This window comes from Perognathus longimembris, chromosome 2 (genome assembly GCF_023159225.1).
Source record: "Perognathus longimembris pacificus isolate PPM17 chromosome 2, ASM2315922v1, whole genome shotgun sequence".
NCBI classification, from domain to species: domain Eukaryota; kingdom Metazoa; phylum Chordata; class Mammalia; order Rodentia; family Heteromyidae; genus Perognathus; species Perognathus longimembris.
In genome coordinates this window covers 94,120,072-94,145,719 of record NC_063162.1, presented here as the reverse complement: position 1 = coordinate 94,145,719, position 25,648 = coordinate 94,120,072, and the positions used below count along the sequence as shown (strand labels likewise).

At 35.5% G+C, this 25,648-nt stretch overlaps 1 protein-coding gene across 4 annotated transcripts in view; it reads right to left on the bottom strand.

Moving 5' to 3' along the window:
- Positions 1 to 25,648, bottom strand: part of Crppa (CDP-L-ribitol pyrophosphorylase A) — a 211,939-nt gene that overhangs the window by 131,565 nt on the left and 54,726 nt on the right. For 3 of the 4 annotated variants that reach the window (XM_048339749.1, XM_048339748.1, XM_048339747.1), the window contains exons 4-6: positions 23,620 to 23,724; positions 16,394 to 16,439; positions 118 to 212 (exon numbers count right to left, since the gene is read on the bottom strand). In XM_048339749.1, coding sequence (XP_048195706.1) covers positions 118 to 212; positions 16,394 to 16,439; positions 23,620 to 23,724 — 246 coding nt within the window. The remainder of the gene's footprint in view (positions 1 to 117; positions 213 to 16,393; positions 16,440 to 23,619; positions 23,725 to 25,648) is intronic. The other variant, XM_048339750.1, reaches the window with a different exon arrangement.

Genomic DNA, 25,648 nt, shown 5'->3' with positions numbered 1-25,648 from the left:
GATACATTGGGACTAAAAATTTTCCCATGCTTTTCCAAGGTACATGTCTGTACTACAAAAACTTGTGATCAACTTGATAAAACTTACATTTCCAAACTTACACGTTTGGATACTTACATTTAATTCATTTTTGAGAGCTTTAAGAAGATGATCTATAGGCTCTATATCATCTTTGGGATTCATAAGTACACAAATTTCATGTGAAATTCTCTCTGCATTAAAAAAAGAAAAACAATGTTAAAAATTTAACATTCAAACAAAACACAGAACAAAGCCCTACAAACAAACCTTTTACTTGCTTTTCACACTCATTCAGCAAGAAGAGGGAAATTTTGTCAACATGCCAATTATACTGGCCTAAACTTCACATTAAAAAGTCCTGGAGTCTATTTATCACTCAAACCTAAACATTAAACAATGTGTGGATTAGTAACCAATCATGGTACAACCAACAGAAATAAGAAATTGTAGCCCACAATTGAAAGGGGTTAAGTGGAATTAATATCCATTTGTCTCCACCAATTCCATCCTTCCACATATATGAAGTTTCTCCTAGAATCTGAGAATCTGAGAAATTACTGCTTCTCAGGTGGATTCATTCTCTAGGCTAAAAGATGTTTCATGGGGGGGTAGAGGAGGAACCTTCCTACTGGGACCCGAGTTTTCCCTGCCATTTTCTAGATTGCCAATTTGACATAATCAAGGTCTATTTTGATTCCTACCATGATGCTGGAAATGGTTAAACTTTCCTCAAATTGGAGATGCTTATTTGATATGGCTTGGTTTTAAAATATAAACCATGTGGCATCATGGCACTTATTCTCCCATGATGTGTACAGTCTTCTGCAGCAGACAAATTTGAGATGTTAAGAAATGCCTATGTGCTTACCATTTAAGGAGTCATTGCTTTGATATGTTACCATGTGATGAAAAAAAAACAAAGCAGGGCTCAATGTCAGATAAGGGGCAAAAATCAAGTCATTTTGAGGACATTATACAATTTAATGCTTGAAAATAAGTATGCATTATTAACTAAGTATTGTAATTCATGTTTATACTCAAAACATTTAAATCCAGATTGTCCTTAAAACTATGCCCTTCTACAAAGTTGCCTATTTTGTAATAGTTTCTGTTAAAAAAAATTATTCACTTACACTCTTCAGTCAAGAAAATGTAAGCATATATAAACAAAGTTATTCAAAAAGAACTGAAAAATTCTTCTAATCTGGGTATAGATCTGCTACAACATAGTTACATTAACTTAAAACTGTCTCTTTAGGACTCTGTACTTATGTGTTAGGACAATGCCAGCTCTTAGAATTAACTCATAAGTAACTCAGAAGCCAAGAGTTCACACCTATAGTCCTCACTTCTTATGATCTGCAGAATCACACTTCAAGACCAGCCCAAGCATTTACCCAAAGGATCACAAACATAAGGCCATATTAAAGCTACCAGCACAACCATGTTCATTGCAACATTATTTACCAGAGCTAAAATATGGAACCATCCCAGATGTCTATCAGTAAATGAGTAGATCAAGAAAATGTGAGATAAATATATATACATATATATAGTAATTCTATGCTTATTATCAGAAAGAATGGTACTGCCCCATTCCTAAGAAAATGGAACAACTTCCAAAAGGTCATACTAAGTGAAGTGACCTAGACCAAAAGAAACATAGACTATGTTTTCTCTCATTGGTAATAATTAGTATATGTCTAGGATAGTCCTAGCAAAGGATCACAATAGCTTAATGATTATGTACATATGATCATATAAGATGATCCTAAGTGAAATGAACTCCAAGATATGGAAAAAAGTGGTTATACATTGTTGTACTTTTTAATGTACAATGTGAAAGTATTTCTTTTTTCTTTCATTTTTCTTCTCTACATTTTAGCCCCTGTCACTGTATTTGATTTTGTACCCTGGGTATCGTATATATGCTTATCAGAATTAGAGAAGGGAAAGGGAACATCAATATGGTGAGACAAAAGATAAAAGCACAACCAATGTAACAGCAATACTTACAAGACAATAAGTTGGAAGTTAACTGTACAATTCGGAGGGGGGGTGGGAAGGAGGGAAGGTAGAAAAAAATGAGGGAAGAGGTAACAAGTTTGACAAAAAATGTACACACTACCTCACATATGTAACTGTAACCCATCTGTACATCACTGTAACAAAAAAGTTAAACTTAAAAAAAAAAGGCCAGACCAGCCAGGCATACACCAAGAGATGTCTTCTCTATTCTCATCTGGGCACAGTTGATGCTTCTTTTCCCAGCTAGGTAGAAGACTGAGATTGATAGAATGATGGTAGGTACTAAGATGGCCTTGGCAAAAAAGTTCATGAGACATCACCTTAAAAGAATAAATCTGGGCATAGTGGTATGTACTGGTCACTTCATCTTTGAGAAGCATAAAATATATGGATCTCACTCTGGAGGGGAGCCCAGGAAAAAAGATACTAGCTCAAATTAAACAGTGCATACAAGGGCTACAGGCATTTGTCGGCAGCAAAATAGCTGCCTATCAAGCATAAAGCCTGCAATTCAAACCCCAGTATCACAAAAAGAAAAAGAAAAAAAAAACAGCTAATCAGTCTAAATTACATGATCCTAATACAATTTAATACATTTAAGAGCAAAACTCAAATAAATGGCTCAGACTGTAAGCACTTATGGAACATCCTGGGGTAAGAGATATAAACTGGTAAGAAAATCAGATTAATTCTAGAATAAAATGAGCTCAAATGTGAGTAGATGTGGGAGGAAGGAGCTCTGAAAACAATTTTTAAAAGTTTTTCAAACAGCAGAAAAAAATGTCAAACATAGTGATATGGGAAAAGTATCCAGATAAGCACAGATTACTGGCAACAGAATTACTTGAAATCCATGGAATAACCTGGTCGTGAACCTGCAGTGAGATGGGTCATCAGTAATGTCAGATCCTGGATTCATATGGACTCTACAGTGACCTGAAAACTTTTCATCAAAAGATAACTATCCTCCAAGCAGTAGCTTTGGAAACAAAGCCAATCCAAACTTTATGCATCATGAAATTCAATGTTTAGACAAAATTTGGCTATGAAGCATCCTAGCAAAAAAATCTAGATGATGAGCTTGATAAACACTTCTCATGAAAAAATAAACACACGTACATAAAAGTCATTGTATAAAGTAATTTATAAATGCCACAATTAATGTAATAATACCACAATCGTTCTGAGAAATTGAATAACACCAAAAAATGGAACAAAATGTAGGAGGTTGATTTTCCCTGCCTTATTATATAAAATAAAATTTATACAGACCTTAAATGAGTTACCTTGCCAAATTCACTTACAAATTCCAGTTTCAATCATTTTAGATTTTCTGTATGTACAAATATTATAATTAAAGCTTTATTTCCTGCTTTCCAACTCATAATTTTACCTGATGAAAAATTTCACTTAGAATTTTGCCAAGAGCTGGGTTCCAGTGGTTCATGCCTATAATCCTAGCTATTCAGGAGACTGAGATCTGAGAATCAGGGTTAAAAGCCAGCCCATGCAGGAACGTTTGCAAGACTCTATCTCCAGTTACCCAGCAGAAAACAGGAAGCTGAGGTATAGCTCAATGTGGTATAGCGCTGGCCTTGAGCAAAAGAGCTCAGCAACAGCTCCCAGGCCCTAAGTTCAAGCCCCATGACTGACAAAAAAAAAAAAAAGGATTTTGCCAAGAGATGGGTAAATGGTAACATCAGCCATGGGTCCCACCACAGAAAGTGCTGCAGTGTACTCAGAGACCCAATATACTCATGGCCCACATAACAGATAAATTAAGACTCCATGGAAACCATGAAAAATTTTAGATCATCACCCTCATGTGCGAGAACACAATTTTCATCATCTTTCCCTTCAACCTTCTGCCAGGTGGAAATATAACAAGAAGACCCGCACCTGATGTGAGCACTATGAACTTCCAGGCTTCTGAAACTGGGAGAGGATACATTTATATTGTTTTATAAAGCATCAAGTCTGTAACATTCTCTGGTAGTGGCACAAAGAATAAGATACCAAAATGATCATATATTGTGATGAGATACTGCTCTTCACTACAAGTAATTTTCCATTTTCCAAACTGTACTTGGGAGGTAAGTATAACCATGAATAATGCCCTTTATTTTATCTTATTTTTGTGCCAATCTTGGGGGCTTGAACTCAGGCCTGGGTGCTGTCTCTGAGCTTCTTTTTCTCAAGGCTAGCACTCTACCACTTGAGCTATAGCACCACTTCTGGCTATCCTTTTTTTTTGTTGTTCTTATTGTCAAAGTGATGTACAGAGAGGTCACAGTTTCATACGTTAGGCCTTAGGTACATTTCATGTACTGTTTGTTACCTCCTCTCTCAACTTCTGGCTTTCTATAAGTAGGGATTTTTTTGTTTTGAGGTGTTGTAGGTTTTGGTTTTGTTTTGGTTTTTTTTTTGCTTTTTTAAAAAAAAATTGAAGATAAGAGTCTCATGGACTTTCCTGACCAGGCTGGCTTTGAATCACGATCTTCAGATCTCAGCCTCCTGAGTAGCTGGGATTACAGCAGTGAGCCATCAGAGCCAAGCTTGCTATTTTACTTTATTCATATATGTATAGCATGATTATTTTTTCATCTATCATCAACATAGCCATATTGGAATTGAGAGCATAGAGTAGAAAAAAAACACTTTAATATTATGGAAATTTTTGCCTTTAATAGGGGTACTAGAACCATGAAAATTTAAGTAACATATATTTGGCTGTAAGCTATCTTTGTTTTCTCTATCTGCTCCTTTACCTCTCTTTGACTTATGCTTGTTTTCCTTTGTTTCAGTATTTTTAGCTTGTCTCTTGTATATAACTGAAACTGCTTGTATAGTTTTTAGTTTGGCTTAATCTGCATGAATATATTAGTTACTTATAAGCAAAGTACCTTACTTAATTCAAACGGTTAGGAGCATAGAAATTAGCACGAAGACTTCTTGCCTGGTTCCCTAATCCACGGTGTACTAGGAAAGAATACTCTCAAACACCAAAAAGATCCACAATCACTGAAGCATATACAGATTTAAATTAGAGAAGACAGCTTCTCAGATCAGTTGTTCTTTGCATGGCCCTCCAAAGCAATAACTATGTACTTTTACCTCCAAGTGGAGAAATACAGGAAATATCTTTCAAGCAGATGATGATTCTCATTTTATGCTTATGTTGATGCTTTTCAAAAAATTGAGAGAGGAAGGAACAGTGTCAGAATTCCAATCATCTCCCCTGGAGGGCCATCAAAAAATGTCTAGGTTGATATCCTGAATGTCAAAACTTTGAATATATCATAGCTTCATATGACAGACTCCTTTGAAATTCTCTGAAGTTTCAATTAAGTTGTAAGTACACAGAATCACTTCAGGGCTTCCAATTCCCTGACTAGTTCTTTTGAATCTAAAATTTTACTACCTTTTGATAGGTTACATGGTTTAGTAATATACTGTTTATATACAATGCTATTTCACAGATGTGCAATTCCAGTGTTGAAAAGCAACAGGAATTTTAGTGCATAAATCTGAACGTTTATGAAGGAGACCAAAATCTCATTTATTACACTCATCTTTTGAAAGTCCTCTTATTTTCCTTCAAACAAACAAACAAAAACAAATACTAGGTGAAACAAGTTCCCTAAACGGGGAAAAAATCCAGAAGTATATTTTTATTCATCTTAAGAACATCCAGAACCATGAGATTTTTCCACCAGACCTTGTCAAATACTTTAGGTTGTTTAGGTAAATAAGAACTGTATCAAGCCCAAATATATTTACTCCCAAAAGGTATAATTTACTCAAAGTGAGGGTAGTGTCTCCCATTTTTTAGGTGAGTTCCTTGACTCTACAGCCAATTTTGGAATCTACATTCTTTTTCTCCAAGATTTAAAAGTGATAGTAAACAGAATCACAAGCCAGAAACAAAGGTGCACATCTGTAACCCCAGCAATTGGGAGGTAGAAGGAAAAGAATTGAGTTCAAGGCCTGTATGGTCTATATATTGAGATCCTATTAAAAACAGAAAAAAAATCACCACTATTGCAACTTGATGTCACTCCCTCTGCTTAATTTGCAGAAGAGTGAATAAAGTTTCTCTTAACACACTGAGAACCAAGCTATTAGTATAAGAAGGAACAGGCAGTGAATGACCAATGAGCAAGCCATAACTCTAAGCCATGACTCTGGACAACATGGTCAAGAAATGAAACCATGTTTACTGGTATTGGAAGTAGGAAATTCAAAGGGAATATCAAATTTGAGAGACACAGGGTAAAAAAAGAGAAACAACTACAAAAGCAATACTTGCAAAACTGTTTGGTGTAAGTGAACTGAACACCTCCGGGTAGGGGGGGGAGGGAAAGGGGGGGAGGGAGGGGGGTATGAGGGACAAGGTAACAAACAGTACAAGAAATGTATCCAATGCCTAACGTATGAAACTGTAACCTCTCTGTACATCAGTTTGATAATAAAAATTTGAAAAAAAACTAAACTAATACTATTGAAATTAAAAAAAAAAAGAAATGAATTTGCCAGATGGGAATGTGGCCCAGTAGTAGAGTGTTTGTTTAGCATGCACGAAGCCCTGGGTTTGATTCCTCAGCACCACATATATAGAAAAAGCCAAAAGTGGCACTGTGCCTCAAGTGGTAGAGTGCTAGTCTTGAGCAAAAAGAAGCCAGGGACAGTGCTCAGGCCCTAAGTTCAAGCCACACAACTGGCAAAAAGAAAAAAGGTAGAGTGCTACCTGGAACTAAAGAGCTCAGTGTTAGTACCCAGGCCCTGAGTTTAAGCTCTACCACCCACCAAAGCAAAACTAAAATAAAAGAAAGAAAGAATAAGCTTGCAAGAAAATTATATATGCTCAGAAAAAGTCAAGGTGACCTCCTTGGGAGAGAACTCTGTTGTTAATATGAATGTTTCAGCTGGAGAACAACCTTGGGGGCAGATTTTTCAAAAAGGATGCTTTAAGTCATCATACTGTAAGCCCTATTTTAGGTGGGTGGCAGAATACAGAATGAAAATATTATTGTTGTTGTTATTTTCAACATGCCATGTGAAACTGTGACCTTTTAATTTTTTTCCATATTTTCTTCCCACAGTTTTACCTCTGATACCACTGTAACTGATTTTGTACCCTGGATATTGTATATACATGTATTGGAACTATGGAAGGGAGAGGGAATAGCAAACTTGAGAGACAAAGGATAAAAAGACAAACAAATGCAACAGCAATACTTACAAAACTATATGGTGTAAACCAACTGTACAGCTCACGGTGGGGGGGAGAGGGAAATGGGATGGGAAGCGGAGGAAAATGAGGGAGTAGGTAACAAGTTGGATAAGAAATGTACTCGCTGCCTTATGTTTGAAACTGTAACCCCTCTATACTTCAATAAAGAAAAAATAAAATAAATTAAGAATAAGGAATGAAAGTCCCCACTTTAGAACTAGAAGTAAGAAGTAGGCCTAGAACACCTGATCTCCCGCACACACTTTCAGGTGTAAGAAGTCTATGCATTTCACTGTCTTTCATCTGAATGAGACCATACCCTTTATCTTTCTAATTATTTGTACTTCTCCTCTGGGTGAAATTTTTATTATTATCTTTAAATTTGGGGGCAAAGGTGTTAGCATCAATGTGTCAGTTTAAGTATAATGCATATGGATGAATACCATTTGTTTTTATGATTTTCTTCATCCTTCCCAACCCTAGCCCTCCCCTCAATTTTTGTAGTTTCATAAGACATGCACTGAATATTATGACTGCTTTCTCCCTACTTCCTTGAAATATTTTTTGAAATAAACACAATTTTCTAAGGTTAGTGACTTATCAGAATATTTACAAAATATTTGGTTTCCCACATAGGGAATAATTAGCACAGGTTTAGGCTAGACACAGCAGATCACAAGAGTCCAATAGCTACTCCCTTATGAACACATAAGATGATGCTAAGTGAAATGAACTCCATGTTATGGAAACGAGTGTTATATCACTGTTGTAATAATTTTCAACATGCCATGTGAAACTGTAGCTTTTTTTGTTGGTGGTCCTCTTGTATTCCCTTCCTGTGGTTGTGCCCGCGCTATCACTGTATCTCATCCAAGTACCCTGGATACTGTATATACTGGTATTAGAACTAGGAAAGGGAAAAGGAATAACAAAATTGAGAGACAAAAGATAAAAGGGAAAATGGCTCCAAAAGCAATATTAACAAAACCATTTGTTATAAACCAATTGAACAACTCATGGGGGTAAAGGAAAAGGAGGAGGGGAGAGGGGAGAAATGAGGGAGGAGGTAACAAATTGCACAAGAAATTTACCCACTGCCTTACATATGAAACTGTAAGCCCCTTGTACATCACTTTGACAATAAATAAATAATTATTCAGAAAAAAGGAAATGAAAAAATATTACAGTATTAGTTTAAAAATATGCCATACATTTCCATCTATCTACATCAAAACCAAGTATATATGGCTGGCTTTTGTCTGTTATCAAGTTTACTTAGCTGGTTGCTTCATAACATATTGTGGTCTTCAAAGTTTTGGAAAATTTCAGATTTACTTACTTCTGCTTGAATTAACCTTTCACTGATGACAAATTAAGAAAATTACAAGACTACACAAACAAGAAAAACTTACTTTCTCTAATCTTGACCCAAATATTTTAACTTAACAATTCACATCTTTTCTTAAAATAAAATTGCAAGGAAACCAAACTCCTCTTAAATTATTTTGCTGCCTTTCTATTCTTACTAATTAAAGCTTGACGCAAATGTTCTCCCATATTCATATTAGGTACAATCACAGTACCACTTTCAAGAGAATGAAAGAACAAAAAACTATTATTCACAAAGAAGTTTACAGATTAGTGGGAAATTGAATGTCAGTCAAAAGAGCCAGAAACATCAAAAACGAAGGTCTCTAAATAAATAGTAGCTGTCACTTTGCTTTGTCCAAAGAAACATGGTTAATATGAACGATGCCATCTCTGAACACTTAACAAGAAAAATCTGACAAAGACATACTACAGATGTAGAACATTGTCCCACTGCAGATGAAGAAAAAAACTGATTTTAACATTGTTCATCTTTTTGACTTGATTCAAGAGTTTCAAAACAATTTTCCACAATCATAAGTAAAAATGCCTTTTTAAAAAAATTACTAAAAAATTAAGGCATTAGTTTCTTTATATACATAAGGCACATGCACCAACACACTAAGTCATCTCAAGTCTCAGTAATATTGAATCAAATATGTTCACATCTGATTTTACTTTAGTCCTTTCAATCAGAGCCAATGTAAAAGTATATTGAGCTACTTTCAAGGTATAAGTACAAAAGTGCTTAATTGCTTTACTACCAATTTTCTTTAAATACTATTTGTGTGGAGAGGGCAACAGGCCTGAAAAGGTATAGATAACTGTTTTTAATTGCCTACTGAAAGAAATCCACCTGTATAATTAATGGTCATGAAAGGATATTTCTAAAAGATGTAAAAGTGTCCATATATCTGTGGCTCAGATCTACAATCCGAGATACTCAGGAGGTTGAGATCTGAGGATCATGAAAACAGCTCTGAGAGAAAAATCCATGAGACTCCTATCTCCAGTTAAGCACCAAAAAGCTGGAAGTGCCCAAGTGATAGAGTGGCAGCCTTGAACAAAAAACCCAAGCAAGAGTACAAGGCCCTCAGTTCAAATCCCAGTACCAGCACAACAAACAAACTTACAAATAAGCAGTGTATTTTCTAAACCAAACTTAAGTGTTTCAGATGAGATGTTATATTCCAGAAGAAAACCAAGTTGATTTATTCCCTTTACCATAAAACAAGTACTTTAGAAACGGCACTATGGCTCAAGTGGTAGAACACTAGCCATAAGAAAAGAAGATGGGGAAAGTGCCCAGGCCCTGAGATCAAGCCACAGAATAGGCACAAAAACAAGAACAAAACATTTCATTGTTGTTATTTTTTTTTTTTTTTTTTTTTTTTTTTGTCCAGTCCTGGGCCTTGGACTCAGGGCCTGAGCACTGTCCCTGGCTTCTTCCCGCTCAAGGCTAGCACTCTGCCACTTGAGCCACAGCGCCGCTTCTGGCCATTTTCTGTATATGTGGTGCTGGGGAATCGAACCTAGGGCCTCGTGTATCCGAGGCAGGCACTCTTGCCACTAGGCTATATCCCCAGCCCCATTGTTGTTATTTTTAATGTACTATGTGAAATTATTTCTTTTTTCTTTCATTTGTATTTCCTATGGTTTAGCCCCTGTTGTCACTGTATTTTATTTTGATACCCTAGGCATTATATATACATTGATCTGAATTAGGGAAGGGAAAGAGGACATCAAAATGGTGAAACAAAGGACAAAGAGTGAACCAATGCAATAGTGATACTCACATACTCACAAGCCAATATGTTGGAAATGAACTGTACAGCTGGGGGGGTGGTTAAGAAGAGGGAAAGTGGGGAAAAATGAGGGAGGGGGTAACAAGTTGGACAAGAAATGTACTTACTACCTTACTATGTAATTGTAACATATCTATATATCACTTTGACAATAAAATTTAAAAATTCGATGACATGGAAAAGGCACAAACTGCTATATGGACATTAATGTTAACTAATTTTAACCAATAGTAAAACTGAAATAATTTTAAATTTTAACCTTTTCTTTCCATCTTTATATAAAGTGACATAAAAACCTTCTTTTTAATACACCATAGGCAGTTTTATAGCATAAGCTTACTTGTACTTCTACAACTATTAACCAGAACAAAATAAAATAAAATTGTTTTTTTACAATACCAAATTAAATATAACCCACCAAATTGAATATGTTAGAACATTTGTGAAGTATGGGAGTATAAAATGAACACAATCTTTTTTTTAGAATGTCCATAGGGGCTTTTCTTCAAAATTTTAGAACACTGACCTCTTTTGCCAGGATATGGCCAGCATATTAAATTAAGTGTGGTTTGGGACTGTTTGTATGGCTTATGTAAATTGTGATAAAGTATGTTACTCCTGGCATCTGTTACCACTTTAATATAGTTTGGGTTCGTCTGAGCATGCAGAGCAAGCAGGCTTGGGTGGGCTCACTAGTTTGTAAGACAAAAGTACAACACCCTTTGTAAAAGGGATTTTTATATACTTATCAGTCAACCCCTTGTCTTTTCGTACCAATTAATCACATTACTCTGGAGAAGTTAATTTTTAATTTTCACTCAGAGTAAAAGCTTGCAAGAGTCAAACCTTAAGTAAAAAGGACTAAATCCAATCCTACCTTAGGAAGAAGAATATTGAGATTGCTTGGTTTTGACAGAGTCATAACAGTTAATCTGTGGTTAACTGCAGTTTAACACAGACTGCCAATGTGACCTATTAACAGTTCACCGTAAATAAAAATCCAAGGAAACTCTGATGCTCAAATAAAGCTTACAATTATCCTTAAGAAAAAGTCAGATTTGGAGACATAGTACATACTGTAATTTGGAAAGTTCAGTCAAAAGCCTGCCTGGAGATAGCAAATCTAAGTCAAATCCTAATGAAATAAAATTGCTTTTCCTAACATCAAAATTCTCATATTAAAATAAACCCAGATGTTGACTCAGGTGTAAATTAAGATATACCAAATACACATGTTATTCTAGCAACAAGTAATTTTGAAACTACAAATGGTCTTGTAAGACATGCAATTTGGTATTTATCCTAGCAAATGTTTCACAGTCAGAAAAATACTAAGTAAACAAGAAAGTACTTATCAAAATGTCTGCCAACCATAAATATTTAGTAAGCAAGGAAAAAAGCAGCTCAAATGACAAATTAGAGAACACTAAGGATTCATTTCATAGCATGAAGAAGGTTGTATCCTAAAAGAAAAGAAACTTTTATATCTATTAAGACTAGATTTATCAAAAAAGATTAAACAGTACCCCTGCAATCACTTAAAAATGATTGTCTTAATACTAAATTTTAATTTACATTATTTCTCTGGGCATGTCTAGAATGTTGTCATTCCTTACTATCTATTTTGTATGCACCTTTTTCTCCAGCAACAGATACTCTCTAGACAATTATGCCATGTTCAGAAGTACTAGGAGGAAAATTTCAGTTTTAATTGAATGATGGTTGTTCATTAGCTGAAAAAAAAATCCTTACCCAAAGCAATCAGAGCTAGACAGCAGGAACTTCAGAAAACACTGGAGTGCCCACCTCAAGAAAGAAAACCTTTTATCAATTGCATTATTTAGAAGGAGACAGAGGCATAAAGTAGTCATGTCCTAGAATATAGTTAAGACAACGGCACTGGTGGCTTGGAGTTAACTTGTTAAGTCTTGCTCTTAAAAACTGTGGGACCCACAAGAATGTAACTAACTTCAGTTTCAGTTTTCCCATTTGGAAATGGCAGCTATAATATCAGAGCACTGCTCTAAAGATTAAGTATGTCACATATACAAGGCACAGTGCATGAGTGTTATGAGCTCCAAATCCTAACTACATCTTGTCAGAAGACCATGTAACCATTTCACTATATTTTTTTGCCAGTCTTGGGGCTTGAACTCAGGGCCTAGGCATTGTCCCTGAGCTTTTTTTTTTTTTTCTCAAGGATAGCACTCTACCATTTGAGCCACAGTGCCACTGGCTGGCTTTTCCTGTTTATGTGGTACTAAGGAATCAAATCCAGGGCTTCATGAATGCTTAGGCAAGCACCCTATCACTAAGCCACATTCCCGGCTCCTCTGTTTTTAAAAATATATTAGGGATATAAAAATAAAAACACTCAACCCCATAAGCATATGCTGGAACCAGAGAGAATGGCACAGTGGAAGGAAAGTGCCATATGTTCTCATAACTTAAAATTTTCAGGGCTTAGTAGTAGAGTGCTTGCCTCACATGCAGGAAGCCCTGGGTTTGATTCCTCAGCACCACATAAACAAACAAAACAAAAAAAATCTTCATGGCAAGGGGAAAAATATGGCTACACTTGTTACAACATACTAAAACCAAATTCAATAAAAGAGGAAACAAAAGAATAAACATTCTTCCCACCTGCATGAAACTATAAGCTGAAACAAATTCATGCCACATTATGGGCAATCCAAACAGTTCTTAAAACCGAAATGAATGGTTTTATATATAACTTGATAGGAAAGTCAACCTTCAACTTAAACCAGCTTGAAAGTTCATAGTATTTATCACATCGAGCATAGGCATTTTCATACCATAAGCTTCATTTTCTGACATTTCCAAAGGTCACTGGGGATGACATAGATGATGTACATTAGCTTTCGAAAGTACAAAGTATTCCAAAACTCATGTGGCTATGGGCTCCAGATAAGAGAATCTCAACAATTTCTACATAAAGGGAAAAAGGCAGTGGGATAGGGAAAGGGGAATAGTTACGTGATGAAAGTATTATGCCTAAGGCAGAGCCTTATAGTTAAGATTTTGCTTTATGTTCTTCCTAAGTTAGTAGTCACCTTAAAATCCTTGCAGATACTATAATATGGAAATACTACTACTACTTATATCACCGGTTTCTTGAAAAATACAAAATTCATCAAACTATGCCTAGTACAAATCAACTTCCCATGAAGTGCTACAAAATGTTACTGCTTAGGAAAAGACTATCAACATTTGCTATGTGTGATGCCTAATTTTGTGTGACAAAGTGACAGGACTAAAGGAGTCTCAGAAAGATGGTCAGACATTATTTCTTATTGTATCAGTAAGGGTGTTTCTTAAAGAAATTAACATTTGAATAGATAGACATAGGAAACAAAGAAGATATGGGGTGGGTGTTATCTAATGTTTTGAGAGCTTTCACCATTTTATGCATCTTATATTATTTAATTGATTGCCTAGCCTATGATATGATATACTATAACATGAATATGGCAGGGTGAAATCTCCTCTGTAGGTAAAATACTTATCCTTTTTTCTTGGTACCAATTTCAGCCTGAAGACTATTGGCTCTCCTGGCCCACCAACCATTGCTTTGGAAACAAAACTACACCTTTCTGGCTTTACTGGGGTCTCAGCTCACTGAGGGACAATAACAGGACTTAGCCTCCATAATTATGTGCGCCAATCCCTCATAATGATCGCTTCCTATGTGTCTCTATTTGTGTATGTCTTTTTGGTTCGATTTATCTGTAACTCTACCCAATATAGTTAGAAAAGGGAAACAGGTGAGCATGTTGCTCATATAGGCTTCTACGAACCACATTGTATTTGGAATTTAATTTTTTTACACTTTGAATTGTTACTTATGCTGTGCAAAATATCTTTCTGTAATCAGAGACTGTATTTAGTAGAAGTCATGAAGACAGAGTGTAAATTCTGTTGGACATTGCAGACCAGCATTCCCATTGCACTGGGAATTGGTAACGTTTGGTAAGACTTGAAGCTTGCAATGCAATAAATAAAATTAAGCAATAAGTTGCCTGTAAAAGACTGGGAGATCAAACTAGAGGAGTACTAGAATTTAATTTACAAAGTAATCATATCAAAATGCAGATTCTGATTGAATGGAATGATGGCAGAAATTCTATTTTTCAGGTCCCAATGTTGCTGGTGTACAGTGCACATGGAGTAGGAAGTCTCTGATCTATGATTTGCTAAGGGTACCAGTAGCATCAAACTATCCTAGGAACTTTTTAAAAGTACACATTTTACAGGGCTAGAAAATTCTTAGGGTTTGTTGAACCCAATCACCTGTTTACATACAGCTTGTTGAATTTTTCTCCCTGAGAAGAAAATAGAACACTTTCTAAAAACTCTAAAAGTAAAGTAAAGCATATTGAGACCATTGTCTAAGTAAGAAAAACAATTATGTCTAAAATACACATCTTTACATTATAAGCAATAACATATAGACAGCCTTACAATATGTAGTATCCTCAGCTGAACCACCTACTACATATTCACAAAAGAGATCATTTCTATTTTATCCATGAACTGAAGAAGTGACTTTGTTTTAAACCAAAGTTTATTCTATTACTTTGTTTTAAAAGCATAGCAGACCACCTCATGGTTTATCCCACTTCTCCCAGAGTAATATTTATACATAGCCTGGCTGGCATATAAATATATGTCAACATTTTGATTTATGGTTGTAGATGATCTGTTTATATACAGAGATACACAAATTATACTACACTAACAGTTTGAAATAAAATATACTTGAAGGACAAAGAACTTGAGGATAAATTGCAAATACAGTATCATAGTCAGATAAAAGATTTCTATTTTCTGCATATGAAGCTAATTGATTGTCAAACAGATTTTCCCAAGACTTTAAAATAAAGGTATGTATTCAGAATTCACAACCGGAACATTTTTTCTACTTCAATAAAAGTTGAAATTAGGAAGTTCACTCTCAATTAACACTTGAGCATATAGTTTTATCCGTAATCTAATTATTTAAATAATTTCCACTACAACACTTGTTTCTGGATTGGTTTTAATAAGACTACTACATATTTAAAACAGTACTTCTCAATGAGAGGCAATCTCAGAAGACATATTTAATTGTCACTGTGAGGGCCATGAGAGAAGAAAGTGTTGCTGCCATCTAATGAGTAGTGCTGGGCACACTACTAAACAAGGTATGCTGTGCTAAACAGTCCTAAAACCTAAGGACTATCCAGTCCAATTTGCCAACATAGTGCTGAGATTGAGAAATCTAACCTAAAAGATAGATGCTACAAACACAGAAAAGAAGGTCCCTTCTGTGTCTTAATTAGATTCCTAGCACAATGTTACCATTGTGCACAATATTAAGTGATTCAGGTTATCAAATAGACTACCTCTGCGTAGCTGTGATCTCAGTCCTAGAAATCAAAAGGAGTGTCATGCACAAGATAGCTAACATTATACAACACTATTGAAGCCACTACCACAAGAATTTGTAAGAAAACATTTTGTCCATTTTTTTTCATATTTTTGAAAGCAATGAGTCTCAATATAGAAGAGTCTGCTCTGTACACAGATGTGAAAGTGTTGGGGGTAAGAACTGTCTCTGAACAGCAAAACTGAGGTATCTTTACAATTTTACTGGAATGACACTTTCTTCTATTTCCTTTCCAATAGTATTGATGTCCCCATGATTAAATAAATAAACTCATTTTTCTTCCAGAAAAGTTAAAAATCAATGTGGCATAATAAGAGATAATTTCACAAGCAGGAAATGAAATAAAATACAATTATTTTCAAAGAAGAAGTCAGAGATCTTACTAGCCTACAGGCATTGGTTTGTCTGGGATTTAATCTGTCACGAGAAATTCTGAACTGGCTTATATTTTTTAAACAAAGGAACTGACAGTCATAAGGCCAAACATACCCTTAATAATCGATTCAGCCGCATACAGATCTCGCTTGTAGGTCACCTGAAGGACAGATAAACCTCATTAGATTTAACAGAGCAGGAAGGAATGTGAAAGCAATAAAATAATGCCCCTAAGGAAATTCTTGATTTTAGAGAAACTATAAACACATAACACTGATCATTTCTGAATTAGAATAGCATTAAAAATCCACGTTAAATCATACTTTTTTACAAATTGTCAGATATTTAATTTTCAATCTTTGAATGAATTGAAATCATATACAGAAGTAGTTACTGAAATATTACTTATATAATTAAGTATTCTAATAAAAATGTGTTAGTATTCAAATAAAAGTTTTGCTGGGTGCTGGTAGCTCACACCTGAAATCTCAGCTCCTCAGGAGGCTGAGATCTGTTTCAAGCCAGCCTAAAAAAATCCATGACACTATCTTCAGTTAATCACCAAAAGCCATAAGTAAAGCTATAGTTCTAAGTGGTAGAAACCTAGCCTTGAGCAAAAAAAATCTCAAGGACAGCTCTTACACCTGAGTTCAAACCTCAGATCTGGCACACACATGCAAAAAAAAGTGTTGACATTACTATTTAATGCTAAGAGTTTATATTCCACAGAAGGATGGGAGAAGATTTCTGTACTACAAAAATGACCAAGCCTCATTCTTAGTTAAAATTCTCCAACATTAATTCACATTTTAAGGAATTTTTTGAAAGATTACACTACATTTAAAGGAATTTCCTGGTGAATTTAATATGGCTTTATGTTCCTCAATAAGATTCACATTGCAAGATTTCTATTAAAACATGGATTCCAGTTTTTAAAAAGTTAAGAAGTGATGCTGTGGCTCAAAGCATTAAAGAGCTAGCCTTGAGAGCAAAAAGTTCAGGGACAGGGTCCAGGCACTGATTTCAAGCCCCAGGGCTGACAAAGAAAAAGAAAAAGTCCATAGGGCTCCACTTTGTGCCTAACCATAGTGGCAATCTTTGACTAACAACAAACAGATTCCTCATAATTATATCCTTTTCTCTATCATGGAAGGGCATTGCAGAATTAGTCCTTTATCACAGAACTGAAAGGCATACATAGTAAACAATTAAACAATAGTAGATCAATAAGGTCATAGAAGGTCCTCATTCAGGCGTCCAGATAATTATGACTCAAATGGTCTAAAATCCTATTTTAGTAAATACTACCTAGTTAGTATCCTACCATGCCTGTAAAGTTGGACTTTCTTTCTCTTGACTAACTCATAACTGGATTTGTACAGATATTTTGTTTAGCAAAATTGAACAGAAAACTTCTACTCAAAGTAGATTGCTCTGCGGGGCCCTTATTCTAGGTAAAAACTAGAGAAAAATGATACCTTCCTCTGTAGACTTCAGTGAACATTTAACTTAGTAAGAAAAAAAGAAAAACTGCTTATGCATTTAGCCTATCTACTAAAATAAAAAAGGTGTACATTATCTGTAAAACTAGTACATGCCAACTGAACTCAAGATAATTCCAACTACTATACTCATTAATAAGCAAGTTTTTTTTGAAAAGCAAGTTATAGAAAACAGATTTATAAGTTCATTCTATACATTATCATATGTATTGGTCTTATTAATTCAACAAGTATTTATCAACTACATGCTGGACCCTGGTCTAAGTGCTAGGAATAGAGTAATGCAAATAAGAACCAAAATCATTCACCTATAGATTTATAGGTTCTTTTTATTTTTATTTCTATTTTTTTGCCCATCCTTGAGACTGGAACTCATGGCCAGAGCGCTGTCCCTGGCTTCTTTTTGCTCAAGGCTATCACTCTGCCACTTGAGCCACAGCGCCACTTCTGGCTTTTTCTGTTTATATGATACTGAGGAATCGAACCCAGGGCTTCATGCATGCAAGGCACTCTACCGCTAAGCCACATTCCCAGCCCCAAACATTCTCTTATAAAAATGAACAAACATTTTTTTTAAATGAACAAAAATAATCTTTGAGTCTCTTGCCTTGACAATCCAAATTAACTAGAATCTGAAATCCAACCTAATACTTGCAATTTCAATAAAATAATTATTTATTTTATAGATTAAATCAGGACAGGAACTAAAGGAAAAACACGTGGCTAACATAATTCATTTTCTGTTCTCTCTTGCTTTGCAGAGTGAAACTACATTCCAAATTAAATTTATGACAAATATTTTTTCAAATAAATATTAATGATGGGATTTTTAATGTATAGAAAATTTTTTCTTAAATACTCAAATGACTTTTAGAATTCTTACAAGATAACATTTGCCTTGGAATTACTCACACATAAAACACACACTTTTATTACTTAAAGGTTGCTCGACTAACATTAACAGTACACAAAAGAAAGGCCTCTAAATTTCTTTTTCCTGTCTACTTCAATCTCTAAGCACTAGATACTGCCTACATACAGATCAAGGCTTTTCTAATATCTTCTACATAAATCTGTGAGGATTGACCTAATACAAACAAATTTCAGAAAATATATCTGATGAACTTGAAAAGTATCTTTTTAAGAATAGCCTCATTATTACTTCTTAAATAAAACAGCTAGTATACTTCAAAGGGAATATTACTGGAAATGTTGTAATTCTCAATTGAGGAGTTATTGAATTTTCTAACTTTTACAATATGCTATCCTCTCATTTTTTAACTTAGAAACCATCCCAACAATCAGTGTTGAAATTGATTTCCTTCTGCCAGTATGATTTGTAGTTTTCCTCTAGCCTTGCACAATATCCTACACTGGAAAATAACCTCTTTTTAAAAAAATCCTGTAGTGATAGAACAGAACACTGGTTATTCCATTGACCTGTTTTCACACTTTCCTCACTGGAGCCTCGGGAACCACATCAAAAAACTATGCAGGCAAGACACCTAACAGCCCAGCATCTACCATTCTGATAATTTCGCTCAATCTTTGCCTATTTGGTCTGTTTGTACAACTGTAAATAATTCCTATAAGTAGTAAGTTGAGCAAAATTCAATAGGAGAAAACCCTGAAGTTCACAACTCCAAAATTCATTAGCTTCTCATGCCTAAGCCAGAATTCTCTCAGCTTGCTCAAGGTGCATTCCAGTTGCGACAATTACACTTGCATTTTGTGGGTCTTCTGTGTTGAGACATCTTTCAGAATAGGGCCAAGTCCATTTGGCCTCCCATCTTCCCTCAGTCCCATCACCTCATAGATAGTAAATGTATACTTTTAATACTTAGGAGGGAAAAGCTAGAAAGCTTACATTTTAAAGATGCAAGGCATTTATTAGACACATGGATATGTTAACATTTTCATTTCCATTTACTTAAGCATGCACATTTAGAAAAATATTCTTTTTTCTAGACTGGATAACTGTCTGAAAACTGCTATAAAAGAAACATCAGCACATTGTATTATTGAGGCCAAAAACAAGATATTGAAACTATTGTGTGTTTTTGTTTTTAAACAAAGAAGTCCGAACCCTGGGATCTAAAAGTGTAGTCTCCATCAAAAGGAGACTTCAAGACATTCATTCCAATAATACCATTTTGACACAGTAACACTTCAAATGTCCTTTAGATGCCTCTTCAGACAAGGACACACGGTTAAATTTCTCCAACAATTGTTTATAAATCTCATGCCTTGAAGATAGCTTTGACATTTAGAAACAAGAAGTCTGTTCAATTAAGACTGTACAGTGTAGTAAATGGTCTAAGTATGTTGATAGATTCTGGACGAAACTACAGTAACACTATAAAATTAAGTTCTTATGTAGACTAGATGAAATCTCACCCAATATAATGTTTACTAGGATTTGCCACAACACGAATCAAAACAAGCATGACAGCAAAATTGTATTTCTGGGAACCAGAGCTGTACTTTTAGGCCACTGATAATTTACAGAAAAATATGGTAGTCTACCTGGTCATTCTGTGAGGATGTCCCCTACCTTGTATTAGTGATGAAAAACAGTGTTTTCCTCAGAAAACAGGAGAAGCTAGTTTAGAAAGGTTGACTTCAGCCCTGAAGGTTGCATTTTTTTAAAATTATTTTTATCAAAAAATGTATGTCAAATTTAAAACAGTCATCCTCCTGAAATTTAGAGTGGCAGTTAAAACAATGCTATATTCAGCCATCAGAAATATCTACTCATTCTTCATACTTCCATGTCATGTATTCCCTCATTTCTGAAGGAAAGAAGAAGGTAGCTACACCTTCTCTTGACTTACTGTTTCACAGTAGTGAAATGCCTCTCAATCCCATCACAATGTGCCTTTCTCTTTCATGGTGTCAGTCTTCTCTGTACCTACTTAGCTCTACCCCTGTGTCAAATACCAACCAGTTCAGTACAACCAATAATTTTCATTTCTAATTTTATGGGCTATAGCATCTTTGGGATTAGTATAAAATTAGAATTTTAACTTCAAAGTTTCAATTACATTGTGGATTAAACAGCAATTGTCATATTCTCTATGCACATATAATATAAAATTTAAAAACTAATTATAATTTATACAATGCAAACTAAATTAATTAAATGGAACTAAATAGCTAAGAAAATACCAAAAAGACAGAAAAGACAGAATAACAGCACAGGGCCTGAACCACTGAAATCATTGTCATTGCAATAAATGTGGTACCTCCGCTTCCACAGTATTTATAGTAAAACTTGCCCAATCCATTGCATTACAACACAATCTATTATACTGAACAATGATGCATATATTCAGTCATTGCTCAGGTGCCCATCACTGATGGTTCACACCTATAATCATAGCCACTCAGGATGCTGAGATCTGAGGTTTGCAGTTTGAAGCCTATCTAGGGAAGAAAGTCTATTCTTACCTCAGATTATCGACCACAAAGCATAAAGTGGAGGTGTGGCTCAGGCAGTACAGCACCAACCTTGAGAAAAAAAAAAAACTAAGGGACAGTGCCCAGGTCCTGAATTCAAGCCCTAGTACTGACTCTCTCTCTCTCTCTCTTTCTCTCTCTCTCTCTCTCTCTCTCTCTCTCTCACACACACACACACACACACACACACACACACACACACACACACCTTAACCCTGTTCATAGGAATGAGGTTCCCTATCTTTGTACTGGTTTGTAAAATGATACCAGGATCTTAAGCAAGTTTTACAGAGCTGCTGTAACAAAGCATTACAAACTGGCTGGGCAAGAACAATAAAAATGTACTTTCTTATGTATGGAGTCTACATATCTGAAGTGGAGAAGGCAAATTGGAGACAGGTCCAGTTGCCTCCTGGAGTATTTCCAGGAAGTTTCTTCCTGGCTTCTATCTGGCTTCAAATGGTTACTGAAAAACCTTGACTTGTAGATGAATTATTAATTACTCCAATTCCTACCTTCATCCTCATGTGACATTCTCCTTAGTATCTGTATCTCTCCTCATGTTCTTAAAACAACACCAGTCATGGTGATGTTAAAGTCTACTCTATTCCATCCAGTAAAGCACCATCATATTGGATGGCATCATCACACCTGGTTACCTCGGCAAAGACTCTCTTTCCAAATGCCACATCTGCTTAGGAATGCTTAGGACTTGAACAGATTTTTCCAAGAGAGACAATTCAACCTAGAGACTTCCTAGTGGAACTAATTTAGAAGTATTGTGGAAACACTGACATATCCCTCTGTCTCCGAAAAATGTCAAGATATATTTGAAGACTAATAATGTTTTGTTAGGGACAGCAGTGAAATATGAGTACTTCACAAAACAACTAAAGGTATATTTGAAGACTTTTAAGTGAAAAAATCAAAGAGTAATGTGCTACTTTCCTTTCATCTAAATACCCAATGGCTTGAGAAGTTTGGTGGAGACCAAGAACATCCACAAGAGGTGATCAGCACACATGCAAGGAGTCACAAAGTGAATCCACTGAGATCTGACATGTTAATAGTAGTATAAAGTCTCAGAGTTTCCACACGGTTTTTCATAGATCTAGCAAGAGAGTCAAAGAAACTGTGAAGTGAGTTGTACTAGAGATGTGGGTCAGGATTAGAAATGGACAAAATAATGTTACTATACGTTTATTACCAGCATAGTAGTATATGTGTAAAATGTATACCATGAGTTGTTTTCTCTTTAATATATGGTCCAATCAAAAGATGACAAGCACCAACATTGACTCTCTCTGATTTATTCCCATGTCAAGCTACTAAGCTCATCCTTAGATGGCCTTAGAAGAGCTCACAAAGCGTATACTAAGGGAAGCCCATATGACATGTATACATTAAAAATATAAAAATGAACAGTGTTTAGCTACTAGGCTGATGACATTTAGATGTCCTTAAGTGAGCAGTGCTTCTGCATAAACTTCTCTACTAGCAACAATCCATGCATGACATTATTTGGGGAATTTGAGCACTTAATCATTTAACTATGTCTGACACAAACTTAGCATGCAGCAAGGCCTATTATATTACTGTGGAAAATGCCCAATATTTTTGTGCTGTTTTAAAAATCAATAAGGTATGCTGATGGACTCAAATGAAACTTTACTAGTCAGAACTTGGTGAATGTTTTATAATGAATTCCCAGTACTACAAACAATATTTCCAAAGTAGTTCTACCTACTCCAAAATTTGGAGATGGCTCTGAAACTCTACCTCAAAATGAACTGTTGTGTTCAACACAATTTCTATCTAATAAAATAAAGCCACACAGTAGAACATCCTTGGCTCAGGAGGAAGTTGTGGAGTGCTGATATCTTGTTGTGAACAACCATTCCATTCACTTTAAAAGAAACAGGCTTGCTATTAAAAGAGTTGTATCTTTCCAGAGGAAAGGGCACAATTCTTCAAGTATGACGAGTTGCACAAGCCACCGGTCAACATGCCAGAACTATGCTAGATACACTACGAAAGCTGTGAAGTTGGCGCTACAAGCCCAACCACGTAAGGAAATATTGCTATTCTGCCCAACCGAGTTGTAGCTTCCATCCAACAGAGTAAATGGAATAAAAGACAAGATATATAGGTCAAGAAAAAGAACAAAGTGGAAAAACAAACTCATAGGCTAAACTAGAATTTGTCAGGATAATCCCAAAGTGAATTTTCTTAAAGCCAAGCAACTGAAATGATATGCTGCTCTTTGATGACTTAAGAAACCCAATGAGACTACTTTTACTTCACTTAAGGGTTCAATTATTGAAGATCTAAGGGCACACACAAGCAAACAAGAGCTAGTAAAGTATCTTCTTCTCTTACCTTCCAGAGGTCAGGTGATCCTTCTACCAGTTTGGCTTTCATGTGACTGTATTTTAGAGCCAAGTGCAAACACTCAGTTCCAAATTCCAAGTCATAGTCACTACACTGGTATAAAAAGGAAGAAAAAAAAAAGCACAGAGACAGGAAGAGTTAATTACCTATTGTACAATTTTAAATAAAACTAAGCCTTTTTCATAAACAATTACAAACAAAGAGGGAAGAACCTAGAGAACACACAAACCATTTAATTAGCTACTGATTACGTTACTGAATAACCCTCCCTGATCCCTAAAGGCAAAACAAAACATAATAGGAATGTTGCAATCATTCTAACAGTTTGGGGCTTTCTCTGGAGTTTCAGTGTCCAACAAATACAATACCTTAGTTCCTTTACTGGTAGGTTCCTTCACTTTCACACAGCCCATCATAAAATGCCTGAAGGCAGGGCTGAAGACTGTGGCAAATTTCTCAATTTAACAAGCATGTATGTCTGTAAAATCCTAGCCCCCTATCTTGTATTTATACCAACACATTTATAGGTCTCAGTTCACTTATGCATTTTAATATTTAGAAAATAATCCATTTTAACGGCTTACATTTTGTTTCTGAGCATGGAAACAATTCAGTCTTTCATTGTATGGAAAATGTCTACATCTGTCAAATTCAGTAAAGTAAAATATATTAAGCAGGAACATCAAAGTAACTAAGTAATAATATAATTCAGTTGAACACTCACCAACTATCATACCTCCAAGGTCTCCACTATAGACTTTCTATACAAAGGTAAATGACACATGTCTAATGTTCCCAAGGAGCTCAAGTCTAGACAGGGAGGCCGACTTAATAATTTTGAAGAGAAGAGAATGTGCAGTAAATACTATAATACTTTGGAGGTTCCACTGGAAAAAAATACTTAATTTTATGTGAGGATATGAAGGATACAAGAAGCAACGATGCCAGATCTCCATCTTAAAAAATAAATAAAATTAGAAGAGAAAGGATACTTTTTAAGCAAAATGTGCCATGCAAAGATACAGAGAGTGGAAACTATTTGGTAGATTAGCCTTTCAGAAGGGTCACAGCCACTGAAGGAGGGCAACAGCAAAGCAACAAGTAATGAATGTTAGCAACCATCTTTGTTCTGTTGCAATAAAGGTTACAGACCCTCCCTGTAATCACTTATGAAATTAATGAGGAAAACACAAACTAATATAGTGATTCTAATACAACATTATATAGTAATTTTGAACCTCTTCTTTGCACGTTTGCTATTTGCACAGTGTTATCTGGTAATATATGTGTGTGTATATATACAAAATTCCTACAAATGACTAGCAATAACCTTCACTTGCTCCATGTCTCATATCACTGACAGTGTAATTAACAATTTATAAATGCTCACAAAATACACATCCCCTTGTAGGGACAGGACTTCCTGACATGGTGATGTGAAACATACTAGATTCTGTGTTCCCACCAGCCATGCAGAACACATACTAGCATTGTTAGGAAATTCGACATCACTAGGAAAACAAACACCTTACTATACATACAATACACAGAGAGTGAGAGAGAGAGAGAGAGAGAGAGAGAGAGAGAGAGAGAGAGAGAGAGAGAGAGAGAGACGGAGGCTAGGCATTCTTTTCTATGGTTGTTTTTTGTGTGTGTGCCAGTACTAGGACTTGAACTCAGGGCCTGGGTGTTGTCCCTCAAGTTCCTTTTCTCAAGGCTAACACTCTACCACTTAAGCTACAGATCCACTTCTGGTTTTTTAGGTAGCTTTTGGTGGAGATAAGAGTCATACAGATTTTTCCTGCCAGGCTGGCTTCAGACCATACTCATCAGATCTTCTCAGCCTCCAGAGTAGCTAGGACTACAAGGGTGGGCAACCAGTGCCCAGCAGAGGCGAGACATTTTTATATTGAAATAGATTACAACAGTACTGGAGCTTTGAAACTTTTTTTTCTAATAAAGCCTTTTTAAAAAGTGAATTTCATGAAAACCAGGAAGCTGAAAGATATCTTGACTG